The sequence below is a fragment of the Ammospiza nelsoni genome, chromosome 13 (genome assembly GCF_027579445.1).
Source record: "Ammospiza nelsoni isolate bAmmNel1 chromosome 13, bAmmNel1.pri, whole genome shotgun sequence".
NCBI classification, from domain to species: domain Eukaryota; kingdom Metazoa; phylum Chordata; class Aves; order Passeriformes; family Passerellidae; genus Ammospiza; species Ammospiza nelsoni.
This window is the reverse complement of record NC_080645.1, coordinates 7,953,122-7,967,152: the sequence shown is the minus strand read 5'-3', so window position 1 is coordinate 7,967,152 and position 14,031 is coordinate 7,953,122. Positions and strand designations below refer to the sequence as shown.

The 14,031-nt window shown below is 42.4% G+C and overlaps 1 protein-coding gene across 3 annotated transcripts; it reads left to right on the top strand.

Moving 5' to 3' along the window:
• Positions 1-40: 40 nt before the first annotated feature.
• CCNE1 (cyclin E1) lies at positions 41-11,671 on the top strand. 3 transcript variants are annotated; one of them, XM_059481745.1, is made up of 11 exons: positions 41-237; positions 535-625; positions 843-911; positions 7,069-7,211; positions 7,287-7,422; positions 8,222-8,368; positions 9,128-9,223; positions 9,590-9,724; positions 9,807-9,918; positions 10,003-10,160; positions 11,032-11,671. In XM_059481745.1, exons 2-11 carry the CDS (start codon positions 590-592, stop codon positions 11,152-11,154), a joined length of 1,155 nt encoding a protein of 384 aa, XP_059337728.1. In that variant the 5' UTR covers positions 41-237; positions 535-589; the 3' UTR covers positions 11,155-11,671. The 3 variants fall into 3 exon arrangements, with proteins under 3 accessions (XP_059337728.1, XP_059337726.1, XP_059337727.1); XM_059481743.1 differs by lacking the exon at positions 41-237 and adding an exon at positions 279-437; XM_059481744.1 differs by lacking the exon at positions 41-237 and adding an exon at positions 1,477-1,534 and having other exon boundaries at positions 559-625.
• Positions 11,672-14,031: the final 2,360 nt, after the last annotated feature.

The following is a 14,031-nucleotide window of genomic DNA, read 5'->3' as shown; positions in this document are numbered from 1 at the left end:
CCCGGCGGCCCCGCCCCGGCCCGCGCGCGGCCCCACGTGCGCGGTCGGGAGGCGGCCCCGCGCCGCCGCCGCGCGTTTAAATGTCCCGCCGGGCGCGGCCCGCGCCGCGCGCAGGGACGGGAGCGGCCGCGCCGTGAGGCAGCAGGCGCCCGGCGGAACCCGCCCGCCTCCCGCCCTGCCCCACCGGCCCGGCACCCGCCGACCACCCGCTCCCGGCCGGCGAGGGCCGGTGCGGCGGTGAGTGAGCGGCAGCGCGGGCGGAGCAGCGGGCGGTGGGTGGCCGCGGGGCGGGGGGAGCCGGTGGGGCCGCTCCGGCCGCCCGTTGCGCGCCTCTGCCGGCCTTTGTGGGGGGGTCTGCGGCTCGGGCCCGCTCGGCCCCGTCCCGCGCTCGGCTCGGCTCGGCCTGCCGGCCAAGACGGTGCCATGCGCCGGGAGAGGTGAGTGCGCCGGGCCCGCCCGGCCTGGGGCCCTGCAGGCCGGGCACCCCGGCAGCCTCCCCGGCCGGCGCTCGCTCAGCTTCCCCTCTCTCCGCAGCGACTGCGCGGACGACAAGGGTCCTGCCAAGGGGGACGCCCGTGCCGAGTACGCCATGCGAGCCCGCAAGAGGAAAGCTGATGTGGCCACGGTGAGTGCGGGCCCGGCCCGGTGCCCTTGGGCTCCACCGCCGGGCTGGGCCCCCGCGGCCTCGCCGCCTTTTGTTGGGGTGCGGGCCCCACGCGGTGGGCCGGGGGCTGGGTGGGCCTGCGGGGCTGTGCTCCTGCGGGAACGGGCGGGTGTCACTGCGGCCAACAGCTGCTGGGCCCGCGGTTTGTGCTCCGGAAATCATATGTCGCTTTCTGTAGTTCTTACAGGATCCTGATGAAGAAATTGCCAAAATGGAGATGACGAGAAAAAAGCCGTGCGCAAAACAGGTAATTGAATCGGTTTTATGTGTAAATATTGTAATCTCACTTAACCCTGCGCTTACTTTGCAGTACCTCGTTATTTATGGCAGCATGGTGAAACAGGTATGCTGCTGCCACATGCTGCATAGCAGTGGGCAAGGGGGCTCTTGGCCCTGGTTAATGATAGAGTGTGCAGAACAATTCAGTTCATATATGTAGTTTTGAAGCCTTTGTTAGATACAAGGCCTGTGTTGATCTGAAGCATTATGTTAATGCTGAAATGAATTCAGCTGTCCTTGAGTTGAAGGCTGCACCTGTCAAGCCTTTAAACCTACCTGGAGAGGTGCAGCAGTACAGTCATGTGCTTATATACCTTGTACATGTGCTCCTTAAGCATGCAGATAGGCACATCTCTTGAGGTGGTTCTTCTTGTAGTCATGTCTCTACTTCTCTGTCATCTGGGAAAGAGGAAAGCATCCCCTTTTCTCCTAGATCAGCTCTATTCCCATTGACAAGGGTAATTCCTCATTAAAATTTGGAAGGGTATACTTGTTGCCCATGGTGTGGTAAAACAGGCTTTGTTTCTCTGCAGAGCAAAGGAATTTTTCTATAAAGTCACTCTACCTGTGGAAATCAGTCCTACAGCGGAGGTTGGTAGTGACCATTGCTGACTTTCTCAGCAAGGCATGTGGAATGAACCCGCTGAAAAAGTTGAATGCTGTGTGGTGTGTGACATTGAAAGCATAATGCCTTTGTACCTTGAGTAGCTTGTGTTCTGGAATAGGTGCATTCCCCTTTTTTCCCTGGCATGTGCACTTCTGCTCAGTCCCTGTCACTGCACCCAGGGTGATGCTGAAGGTGCAGAAGTCAGGGGCAGGGTGTGCAGCCTGTCCTCGTTTGGGAGGCCAGGCTGTGCATAATGTGGCACATCTAACCCAAAGTGGCAGCTGGAAGTTCTAAGACTGAAGTGCTACCATAACAGATGGGCATCATTGTTTGGAATGGCCTCTGCTTGTTGCAACTGCGTACACTAGTTATCAGTCAACATATTAAGCAGGGCTCAAATGGTGAGCATTTAATGAGGGGATCTCTCCTTCCCTTCTGTCTTTCTTTTGCACAGTATATTAAACTAATTTCTCACTTCTGACAAGGAAGAGCTGCCTGTCCTTCACTGCAGCTTTCTCCTTCACCAGAAGATTCATTCTGTTTAAACTGAGCAAGGCCTTCTCGTGCATGTTTATTGCATAATAACAAGGATTTGTTAGAAAGTCTCAATGGGGATCCAATTTTACTGTCTTCCAGAAAGACAGTGGAAGGAAACTTAAAGTATCTTTTGCATATGTTGACCTTCAACTTTCAAAGCAGATAAAGACTTCCAATTTTGTCTTCTTGTTTGTGCTCTTGGCCTGGTAGCCATTCAGTGTTACTTCAGGATGGATAAGTAAACTAAAATTTAAAAAATTTAGGCAGTAGGCATCAAAAATCTTTCTTGGGAATTTTTCAGGGTCATTATAGGATACTGGTGGAATTTGACCCCTTCATTCTATAAGCAATAAATAATATCATGCCTGTATATGTTTCCCTACATAGATCAGGTATTTTTGTTGTTGCAAAGTAGCCAGATTGTTCCAGATTTGGTTAAAAAAGCTAACATTTGGCTGCACAGCAGCAGCTCTTCAGTCTATGGTGTGACACAAGCTATTCTGTGATATAAATTGCCATGGACCACTAATGAGAATATGTTTACGGTTCCAGCAGCAGTATAGAGGCTGGAATGATAGCCAGGGCGACACTTATTCTGTGGAGACACGGCAGTTCTAAAATGCAGGCAGCTATAAATCCACTGCAGCCTGTACCACATGACTTCTGCATTAAATAAATTGTTTACTGACACTAGTTTATCCACAAGGCAAAATATCAGAGTCACATCCCACTTTATGACATCTTCATAGTCAATTCATTAGTTTTCTTCTGTGGAACATAAGGCCTCAGTTCTTAATTAGGATGCTGTTACCCTTTATGTGATGAAGGGGTGGCTATATCATCAGGTCTGTGACAGCAGAATATTGCATAAATTCTCTGTTTGATTTTGGAGAACTGGCACTGCTGTAATTCTGCTAGCATTTCTCATACTAATTCTGGCTGCTGTGTGGGGATGAATACACTTCTGAGGCTCCATGTACAACAAAATTCATCTAACTAGATTAGAATAATCTGTGTAATTGTGATGCAAGTTGCATGGTTACCTCCATATAAAGTGAAGAATGGAATCTGTAAGTTAGTTTCTTTAGCTGAAACTAGCTAATGTTTTCACATGTAAAGGTGGAGTAAACTCTCAGGAGAGAGTTTTGATCAATTTCTTACTGGATGTTTTCCAGAATCTGATTTTAGCATTGTCAAAGTGTTCCACCGAAGTGTTTTGAAAATAGCCTCAATAAAGTTTCTTTTACTAATCTAGATTAACTTTTGAAGATTCAATTAAAAAAAACAAAACAGAGCCCACAAAAAAAGGAGTCTAAACTATACACAGGTTGAGAATTTACTTTGCTCTAATCTGGATTAGAACATTTAGACTCTTATTTCAAAGAAGTAGAAGCTCCTATGCTATCCCAAAAGGATTGGACCAACTGAATAGTGTGAGTTGCTCTTTTCTGTCTTGTTTGCTAAGTCTGGAATTCCCTTCTGATGGCAAAGAAAAATTCAGTACTTCAAAGTAATGCATCCTATGAGTGAAAAGTGGCTAGAATTATAGGTCTTGCTATTTCTGATGGTCAGACTAAGGCTGTGGACTTGGAAGTGATACCATTGTCTGTGGTATAAGGTACTGCTTTAAGGGTGACAAACAGGCTTGCTCCCCTGCCATTGATTTCCATGCTGAAAAACTTCTGATGCTGCTGTTTGCATGCAGTCCTGTGTCATTCTCTTTCTCCTGCTGCACTCCTTGCTTGTCAGTGGAAGCTCATTCTGGTGGCTCCTAGCTCACATTGAAGTGCACAAGTGTTTCAGCAGTTTGTATTTTTAGGTGCTCTTCGCTGAAGGCCCTGCCTGGCCTGTAACCAATAACCCCAGTGCTCTGTTTTGTGTCTGATCTATATCCTGAATGTTGTTCAAAAAGATTATTTTCTATGAATATTTGGTGTATCAGTGAATGGTGACATGCTGCAGGAAAATGAGGCCTGCTAATGTTTGAGCTTTATTAAGACCTCCACCTCTGAACTCCTGGGTTTTCTTTGTTTGGAGCTGGATGGGCTTGGGTGCTCTAATGGGTTTATCACCTACCTTCTCTCTTGGTACCTCTCCTCCTAATGAGCCTTCTCAGGTGCTTTTTTTCTCCAATCTGTCTTTTGTTCTCAGGTCTGAGATAGAGATCAGCATCTGATTAGTTGCTCCTGTACCTGGAACATTACTGTGGGAGTCACCAAGCTTTTTTGCTGGGCTCCACACAGGTTTGAAGAGGCTGTTCTCCCCACTGATGTTTTTGCTTGTGTGCTGCTTCAGCTCCTGTTTGTGTCAGAAGTAAGCTCAGGACTGTAGTGTTTCCTCTGTTAGGCTGCACAGATTCTGGATAGCATCTGTTGCTTTCTGACAGGTCTCTATTTTTGGATTAGCTCTGTGCAAGCCCAAAGGAAGTTCTTCATGGTTTCCTCATACCCTCCCCACCTTAAACTGTTCTTTTTTTCAGTAGTGGCTCCTATTTCCTTACAGTTGCAGTGTGAGGTAATGCAGTTTCTTGGTAGTGTTTCTTGCTTTCGATTGAGTGTCTTGCTAAATCTGCTTTAAAGACTCAAGAGCCTGATTGATATGCTCATTCTCTCCACCAAAATCTGTGCCAGAGTTATGGTGCTCCCTCACCCACACTAATTAATTCCTGTCTCCTTCCCCATAGGCTGTTTTCCTTTGAGGCCCTGGCACATTAGTTTCATTCTTGTCTCTTGCTGAGCTGTGTACTTGTAGTGTTGCTCACATCATTTTCCCCAGTGTCTTGTTAAGTGACATAATGTTGTCAAAAACTTTGTTTTCCCTTCTTTTCAAAACACCTAAGAGGCTCTTGAACTTTGATTTCAAAGTTTTTCTATTTTGCCTTATAGAAAATTGAGGCTGGTGAAATATCTTTAGTATTGTTGCATGTGATGCGTCTGCTTTGAGAGCTTTGTGAGCAAGTCTCTCGTCCTTCAGAAGCTGCTGGTGTAGTAGGCACCTTTAAATAGATACTGTATAATCTACTGCTTTTCTGTTTGCTGATTAACTGATAAGACAGCACTTCTCCAAAGGCTGTTGGCAGCTGGGCTTGCTGTGCAGTTTGGAGAACAAAGTGTGACTAAAGTCTAGTTTTGAGGAAGGACAAAAATTAACTTTAAGCAATGCTGATGCGATGTTTTCATTTGAACTTTCAGTTTGTAAGGAGTCTGTAATTTTTAAGATAAGGATACTGTTCCCTTATTTTGCCTCCTTCCCACCCAAATTGAATCCTGGCATGGCTGGGTATGTAGCTATGCTGTATTTGCATGTAGAACTCCCAAGAAGAAAAAAGACTTGATCTATGTGTCAGTAATTCAAAGTGCAAAGCAGTCTTAGCTGTGAGAGAACTGTGAAATGTGGTTTTGGTTTCATCAAGTCAGTGGTTTCTGTTTGTGAAACTAGTGCAGGAAGGAGCCATTTTGCTGGAAAGTGATGTCATATGTAAGAAAGATGGCAAAAATCAGCTGTGGAAGCTTTTTTGCAAGAGGCAGAGTTTCACATAGTGTTTTACTTGATAGCACCTAATGATTCTTCTGAACTTGCTTTTAATTTATTTTTTGTTTATCATATTAGAAATCTATTAGGGAGTTCTGTCCTTTTAGTGGTGCAGAACTCATGAATTTGCAGCAAGATGGCTGACTTCATTATTAAACAGAAATGCCAAATTTTAATTTGCTTGGGCATGATGACTTGGTGCTGGCTTTGTATTCTGCTGCAAATCAAGTAGTGTTTTCCTGGGGCACTGTGTGAAGTATACAAGATCCTATTTAAGAGTTAGATGGTAGAAGAGTAAACCTAGATTTCTGGTCCAAATAAAGGTTGAAAGGACATGCCAGGTGAAGTTTTGGATAGCTGATGTTTGCAGACCATGGCAGAATTTGACATATAAAGTTATGAGCTTGATAGTTAAGTAGCAATTGCTTAACATGTTCTTGGCTATATTCTGAAAATTGGGTCATAAGTGCTTTGGGGTTTTTATCTAAACTCTGCTAAACGAATGGGTACAAAATCCTACAAACTATTTTGCTGTGTTCATCATCTGAGATGCTTTGCATGAAAGCATGGTTTCAAGGCATATTATCTACATATTCCTGACCAGAAATCCTGACCTCATATTTGGGTCTTTGAGTTCCATCTGCTTGTTCTTTACTTGAGGGCAAGTATATTTTTGGTCAAAACAAAACACAGTGTGAGAGTAGGAGGTTCTGACTTGGATATCCTTCCATGAAACACTTGTGGTCTTTCAAAGAGCAGGGTGGATGTTCTTCGGCTTTAGTTCCAAGCTTTCTCTGCCTTCTCTACCCTCTCTACTCAGCCCAGGTGAGGCCACATCTGTAGTGTTGTGTCCAGCTGTGGGCTCCCCAGTAAAAAAGAGGCTTGAGCATAGAAGAAAGAGTCCAGAAAGGTCGATCGAGGTAATTCAGGAACCCAAGCATCTTGCTGATAAGGAAAGGCTGAGGAAGCTGGGGCTGTTTAGCCTGGAGAAAGGTCTCTGGTGATTTGTGTCAGTTGTTTATAACTATTTGAAGGGAAGATGTAAAGAAGATGGAGCTAAACTCTTCTTAGTGGGATGGGACAAGGGGAGATGGACACAAACTGAAGCAGAAGAGGTTTCCTGTTAATATCTTGGAACAATTTTTACTGTGAGGCCAGGCAAACATGGCGCAAGTTGTCCAAAACAGTTCTGGAGTCTCCATCCTTGAAGATACTCTAAAGCCTTCTGGTCATGGTCCTGGGCAGGTGGCCATTGGTGGCCCTGTGTGAGCAGGGAGCTTGATGGAAACACCTAGAGGTGCCTTCCAGCCTCTACCGCTCTGTGATTCTGTGCAGTTCAGAGATAGGACACTGGCAAGAAATTGTGGCAGAAGTTATGAGTACTGTCTCTCTACAGCTAAAATGATTCCTTTAAAAAGCCCAGTGTGAAATGTGGTATTTGGTTTGACAGAAGTCCTGGACTAACATCCACGAGCACGCCCACATGCTGATTCCCACTCCAGACAAAGACGACGATCCCGTCCGTGTCGATTACTCGCGCTTTATCCACCTGAGCGTTGTTCCCACCAGAGCTACCCCACTGCCAGCTCTAGGGTGAGTGTGCTGGGCTGCTGCTGCTCTGCCTTCCTCCTGTCTCGTGAGCCAAAACTGAACATAGATCTCTTTTAGCTGGGCAAACAAGGATGATGTATGGAAAAACATGATAAACAAAGAAGAGACCTACGTGAGAGACAAATTCTACATGCAAAGGCACCCCCAGCTGCAGCCCAAGATGAGAACCATCCTTCTAGACTGGCTAATGGAGGTAAGCTTTTCTGTGCTTGTGAGTGTCTCAAGTGTGCTTTTGTTGAAGTGCACTAATAACTGTCATGAGTGCACTTCAGAAGCATGTTTAGCTCAAGACACTTGTCTTCATCTTAAATTTTGTCAATGAATGACACCAAACTTAAAGAATATATGATGTACTGAACTGATGATTTGCAGACTGTCAATACATTCTGTTACTCATTGAGATTGATAGTGGGCAATAATCAATTTGTCCCTATCACAGGGTAAGCTTTTAAGATCACACTGCAGACAAAGGCTGAACAAATAATTAAAAGAGTCACTGTAAGAAGGAAGTGGGTTAGCTCTGAGATCAGATCCATCTCCCCCAGCCTTTTTATCTGTTTCTGTCATGCACAATGTGCTACAGCTCCTCTTGTGTCTGAATCTGTTTCACTCTTTGGGTGACTTGGTGGCATAGTCCCTGTTCTTAAAGTGCTTGTGAGAATTTTCTCTTTTGAGGTGTTGGAATGATGGATCTTTGCAAAAAATGAGGAACTGATGTTCTGACATTGTTGGAACATGTTCTTGCGTTTCCTAGAAGGGTTTTCACTCTGATCTGTTTTCTTTCTTGAAAGTTACTGTAATGACAATCATCTTGTGTCAAAGGAAACTGTTTAACTCTTGCAGTTAGTTAACATGTTACTTCACAATAGCAGTGAAGTAGAAAGCTAAAATAAAATTTATGTCTATCTTATGGGTTTTTTTTGATACCTATGTAGCACCTAGTTTTGACTTTTTAACACTGTTCTTGACCTTTGTAATCTCTGTTTGTCCAGGTTTGTGAAGCCTACAAACTTCATAGAGAAACTTTTTATTTAGCACAAGATTTCTTTGATCGCTTTATGGCCACACAACAGGATGTTGTAAAAACACTATTGCAGCTTATTGGTGTCACTTCTCTGTTCATAGCAGCAAAGCTTGAGGTAAGTGTCTGCAGCTCAACTTGCCATAAAAATGTGAATGGACACACAGCACAATTCTTGGATGTTGGACAAATTGTGGAAAGCTTTATGGAGTTACTTGCTATGATTTTTTTCAAATGGAAGACAGAACAAAGATTTTTTTTTTTGTTTTCAACATTCCTGTTTTGTTTTTTTTTTTTTGAAGTGGGTAAAATTATACTGTGAAGTTATCTAGTTTTCTCATTAGAGAATTCTGTGTTAGAATAAATCTAAAGTTGTAGTTGCAGTTGTTAAGTGAATTTTTGGCTGGCTGCTGTATACAGACACCACTTGTTGCAATTTCATTGCAATAGAGTACCTACTGCATGATAGTCTAGGCTATTATTTACTGGAACAATTTGAACTACTAAAATACACAGTGCTTTTTTAAGTTCTCAGTTGTTTAAAAGAACTGACGTTCAGTCTGTTCTTAAGAGATAAAAGGCCTTTTCTTTAGGATGCTTAAAAAATCTTTGTCAGTTGTGATACAGTCACAGTGGTGCTGTAGTCAAACAATGTAGGTTTGTACTCATCCATGATGGACAAGAAATCTGTGTCTATTAAAGGCAGAGAACACAGGATTTAGAATGGGGGAGTAAGGAACTATCCCCCCTCCCCTTTCTGTTTTGGCAGGCTGAAGCAGTGGTTGTTCTCTTCATTTCTTTACTTTTTGTAAAAGTAACACATGAAACTAGTTGCATCCTATTCCACAGATTAAATACTTGATCCCTTATCTTTCAGGAGATTTATCCACCAAAGTTGCACCAGTTTGCCTATGTTACAGATGGAGCCTGTACAGAAGATGAAATTATCAGTATGGAATTGATCATTATGAAGGTAATATTTACAAGTGGAATTCGTTTTTAGAAATGTATAGCACAATCAGACTAAAAGCAGAGCTTCTCAGTTAATCTTAGGTGCTGCTAAAGAGGCAAAGTTTATCTTACTAATTAGAAAGCAGTGTTTTCTTTAGGTAACAAGTGATCTAAAGCATCCACCTTTAACCCACACAATAAGTGTGTATTAAAAAAATCTGTTCCCTGACTGTATCCATAGGAAGAGCTACAAGAGAGTATTTGATTTGCATGTTCTAAAGATGCCTTAACCAGCTGGGATTAAAACTTGTGATTGTTTAACCATCTTGCATGGTTTAAGTTAGGAACTTAAATTGCACTGAAATCTTGTGTCTGTCTGTTCTTTCAGGCTCTTAATTGGAACTTAAATCCACTGACAGTTGTATCGTGGCTAAACATTTACCTGCAAGTTGCATATTTAAATGATCTTTATGAAGTAATGCTGCCACAATATCCACAGCAGATATTTGTACAAATAACAGAGGTGAGACTCATTTCCTTCAAATGCTGTTTTACCTGGAAAAGTGGTTTTCTGTCAGGCTTACTCAACATCTGTTGTCTTTCAGCTCTTGGATCTCTGTGTGCTGGATATTGGCTGCTTGGAATATACCTATGGAATACTTGCAGCTTCTGCTTTGTATCACTTCTCCTCATCTGAGCTGATGCAGAAAGTTTCAGGTATTGGCATTTATAAACTTAAATCTTGTGTGTTGACAAATATTATGTCTTGATTCAGGCAGATAAGTGTGCCTTGTGTTGCAGGTTATGAGTTCTGTGAGATAGAGGACTGTGTGAAATGGATGGTCCCGTTTGCCATGGCTCTGAGGGAAGTAGGAAGCTCCAAACTCAAACACTTTAGCGGGATAGCTCCTGAAGATTTGCACAATATACAGACACACATCAACAGCTTTGATTTGCTGGTATGTATGTGCAAATGAAGCCAAAAAGCTGTCTGTGGAATCTCTGAAGTGTTGCTTCTTTGGCTTGAACATACAGTCAACTTAAGAGAAGCATGAGCAGATTGAGACTGAGGGTATTTAGGTGATAAGATATAAGGTTGTAGTCCAGATACAAAATTCTTGAGACAAAGACTTTTCTTGGGACTGACTTGTTCAGTATTTTGTTCAAAGATGATTTAAGAAGATGTGCCTTCAGCCTCTTGTATCAAAAGCATATAATTACCCTAGAAATCAGAAGCATTTCTCTGTTCTTTGGGGTACTTCAAATACCATGTGTTAGACCTTTCTCTCTAGGAAATACCACTGATACAGTCTTGTCTGATCTGGAGAAAAACAAAGATTGATCACTTGAGACTGATGTGGTGGGATTGTTACGTGACAGTGGTCACTGACAAGCAGTGGAGCAAGAGTGGTTTTTAGTGTGAGAAACTTGCAGAGGATCAAAATCTTGTTCAAAGAATTGTGGTTTAAGCTATTTGGGTTAGTTTTTCTCTTTAGGTTATTGAATTCTAAGTAGAAGTTCAAGTTCTTCCTGCTCAATTGTTTCTCTGTTTTGCTTTCTTGAAGGTACAGGGGTGCTTGTGCGTTATCAACGCCTAATGCTTAATCATCAGATTCCAAAAGCTAGTGCTGATCTCTGAGTTGTACTACAAGTAACTACTGTGAACCATGTGATTTATCAGTTACTGTTAGGACAGTTAGATGTGGATATGCAATGCAGTTCCAGATTAACAGTATCAGATTCTAAAACACTGAATTCTCATGATCTGTTGCATAAACACACCAAAATAAAGATTTTTTTTTTTCTTTCCTCTTTTTCATGTGCTTTCAGGACAGAGCTCAAGCAAAACAAGCCATATTGGCTGAGCAAAATAGGACTTCACCTTTCCCCACTGGTGTTCTTACACCACCACAAAGTAGTAAGAAACTGTCTTCTGGACTGCAATCAATCTGACTTTAGGAACTGTTGGTGGACAGTTTTGCTCAAGTGCCTGTTCTGCTGGTTTTGGCTCCTGCTCCATTACAGAAATGCTGCCAGTGAAGTTCATAAGCTTTCATGGAATCTGAAAAGGAAACCTTACTTTCATCTGACAAAAGTTTTTCTATTTGAAATAGTTTTATTGAATGTTAAAATATTTTAAAGAAATGGATCAAGTACACCAGCCACTTGAAAGAACACTGAAGTGTGCTCCAGATGCTGCTACGGAGGGTGATGCTTGATCAACTGTTCAGAAAAAGGGCTTGAAGTTTAAATTAGTTACTGTGCCTGTTTGTCCTTTGGGTAATCTGCAGATTTCTCTCCCTTGTTGACAAATGGGCAAAAAGTGCTGTGGGAGACAACATTTCAAAGCCTCTTTTTTGAATGGTTGGCTTACAACTTGATGCCTTTTAAAAAACTCTTTATTGTAAAAGCTGCTATGTCTCTGTGTATTCATTTTTAATAAAAATGCTGTCTAAGACAGCTGGTTTTATGTATATTTCTATATTTCTTTTAACTATGATCAGTTAAGGTTTTTCAGACTGTGACCATTAATAAGTGTGGGAGTTGGGGATGAATAGTGTAGAAACTATTGCTTTATTTATTTACCACTATTGGCTTATCCATGGAAACTTTTTATTTGGATACTAAGGTAAAATTGTCATGTTGGGCTACTTGGATTTCCTCTAGCCAGGTGCAGGAGGCTGGGGAGGGGATAATAGACATGACAATACATGGGGAATTAACACTCTGTAATGATCAGCTTACTGGGATATTCTTGAATCAGGTTGTCTGGATTGTTACCCTGAGGTGATCAGTAGGAAAAGTCTACCTCTTCCTAAAAAGTCATTTAAACATTGGGGGTTTGGCACAGTGTTTGACAAACAATCATGAGTGCAGAGTTTATTTCTGGAGAGGTGTGTGCCTTGTTACAGGAAAGTCTTTGACTTTTGCAATGTTTGAGAATCACAGAGGTCCTAGTGGGACATTTTCTGGAAACTGATGGTTCTGGAGAGGAGAACACAGAAATAAATGGTTCTTTGCTTTTTGTGTATTTTTTGGTGCTTATTTTGAAGGACTGTTCAATAACACTGAAAACCTTTGTGAGACTACCAGGGTTCCTCATGTCCTGCTGCAGATAACTTAAATGCTACATTTAATATTTCAGGGAGCTCCTATTCTGTTGTTGGTTAGATATTTTTTTAAACAATAGTTCCCAGCAAGGCTGCTTTTTACTATTTTTTAAGTTATTCTGCTATTTCCTCTTCCCTGACCCAGTATTCTGATAAATGTTAAAGCTTTAATGTAATAAAAATCCTGATGGTAATTATTGGTAAGCAAGTTCTTTGGTGCTGCTGGCTTTCTTTCCTTGCAATGAATGGTTATAAGTTCTGTGTTAACAAGTGCAAATGTGAGCTGAACATGTTTGCTGGTGCCAGTTTGGAGACCTTTTAATTTCTCAGAGAATTGCATGTCCTAGACAAAGGGGATGTAATTTTTGCTGATTATTGAAGGATTTACCAAGATGTATTTTGATGCTTTGTCCTTAAATGTAGAACACAAAATGGGAGTGGATGAGGGAAAATAATCCTCCTGAAAGGTAGTCTCTAGATTTAATTTCTAAATCAGCAACCATGTTTCAGTGCTAGGCCTTTTGGTGTTTATTTTCAGATCTTAGTCCCATTTAGATGTTTCACAGCAAAACCACCATTCCATTTTTTAATTTCTAACTGCTCTCTTAAAAATGGGGATTGTATTTAACTGTTCAAGAATATATCCTGCAGCAATATTAGAGATATGATAAACTCTTGACCACAGTTAAATATTCAGCTTAAACTGAAAGTTAATACCTCTGCAAGACTGACTGTAGATGTTCTATGTGATTCTGGGCTGTGTGGGAAACCAGGAGCTGAGGGACTGATCCACCTGTGAATTAAACTTGTTCAGACAACAGGCTTCTCTCCAAATGTGATCTCTGCTTCAGATGGTAATCCTGTTAATTTGACCATTTGTTCTGTGGAAGGTCAGCCTCCTTTATTCTGATGGAAGGCAGCGTGTTCAGAGCATGGAGATGGTGGCTCTGCAGCTCCCCAGGTAGGAATGCTGTTACATCCCAGCTGGGGGTACTTACCTTGAGAGCTATTTTCTTACTTTCTCACCTTTTAAAAGAATTGTTTCTGGTTTTCTATTGCTACACATGGATACTGTGTTGTCCGTCTGGTGCTCTCTTTCTAGGGTGGCTTGAAAAAAATTTCATTGGTTACCACAAGGGGAAAAGAAGATTTTTAAAGAAGAGTACAGGTAATTTTAAGGAACATAGGTGTCCCTATTAGAAAAAAGACAACCGCCTCTAAGAGGGATATTCCTCCCTTTTTCTCTGCTTGTGGATTTTATTCTGAATTTTGATCCTGGCCCAGTCTGGTGGGGAAGTAAGCTCTGCCTGGCTAGGTAAGAGAAATAAGTTTGAGATGTTTGGGCTGAAGTTTGTGCAAAGAAGATGGCCTAATACCAAATATTACATTCCTGCAGTCTCTGACCTCAGGTGTGTTACCTCAAGAGATTGGGCGAGGCCTCCAGGGGATAACAGCCCCAGGGTGATGCAGGAGGGCAGCACTGGGCCAGCCTGACAAAGCCATTTAGCTGTGCAGTGCTGCACACTCCTCAACTGGAAACTACCTCTCCTTAATAGCTCCAGACCAGCATAAAGCATGCTGCAAAGTAAATTGAATTTGCAGTAACCCAGGTGGTGCATGATTATCTTCTCCTCCTGAAGGGTTTGTCATAACAATGCATCAAACCCTCACCTTGGTCTGAAAGCTGGGGGCATCAGAGAAACTGAACAACAGAAATGAA

Bases quoted from the DNA above. Each gene is read 5' to 3' on its own strand.
- CCNE1 (XM_059481743.1), top strand. The intron at 626-842 runs GTGAGTGCGGGC...CGCTTTCTGTAG, and splicing joins GGAAAGCTGATGTGGCCACG to TTCTTACAGGATCCTGATGA. The intron at 9,224-9,589 runs GTAATATTTACA...CTGTTCTTTCAG, and splicing joins TGGAATTGATCATTATGAAG to GCTCTTAATTGGAACTTAAA.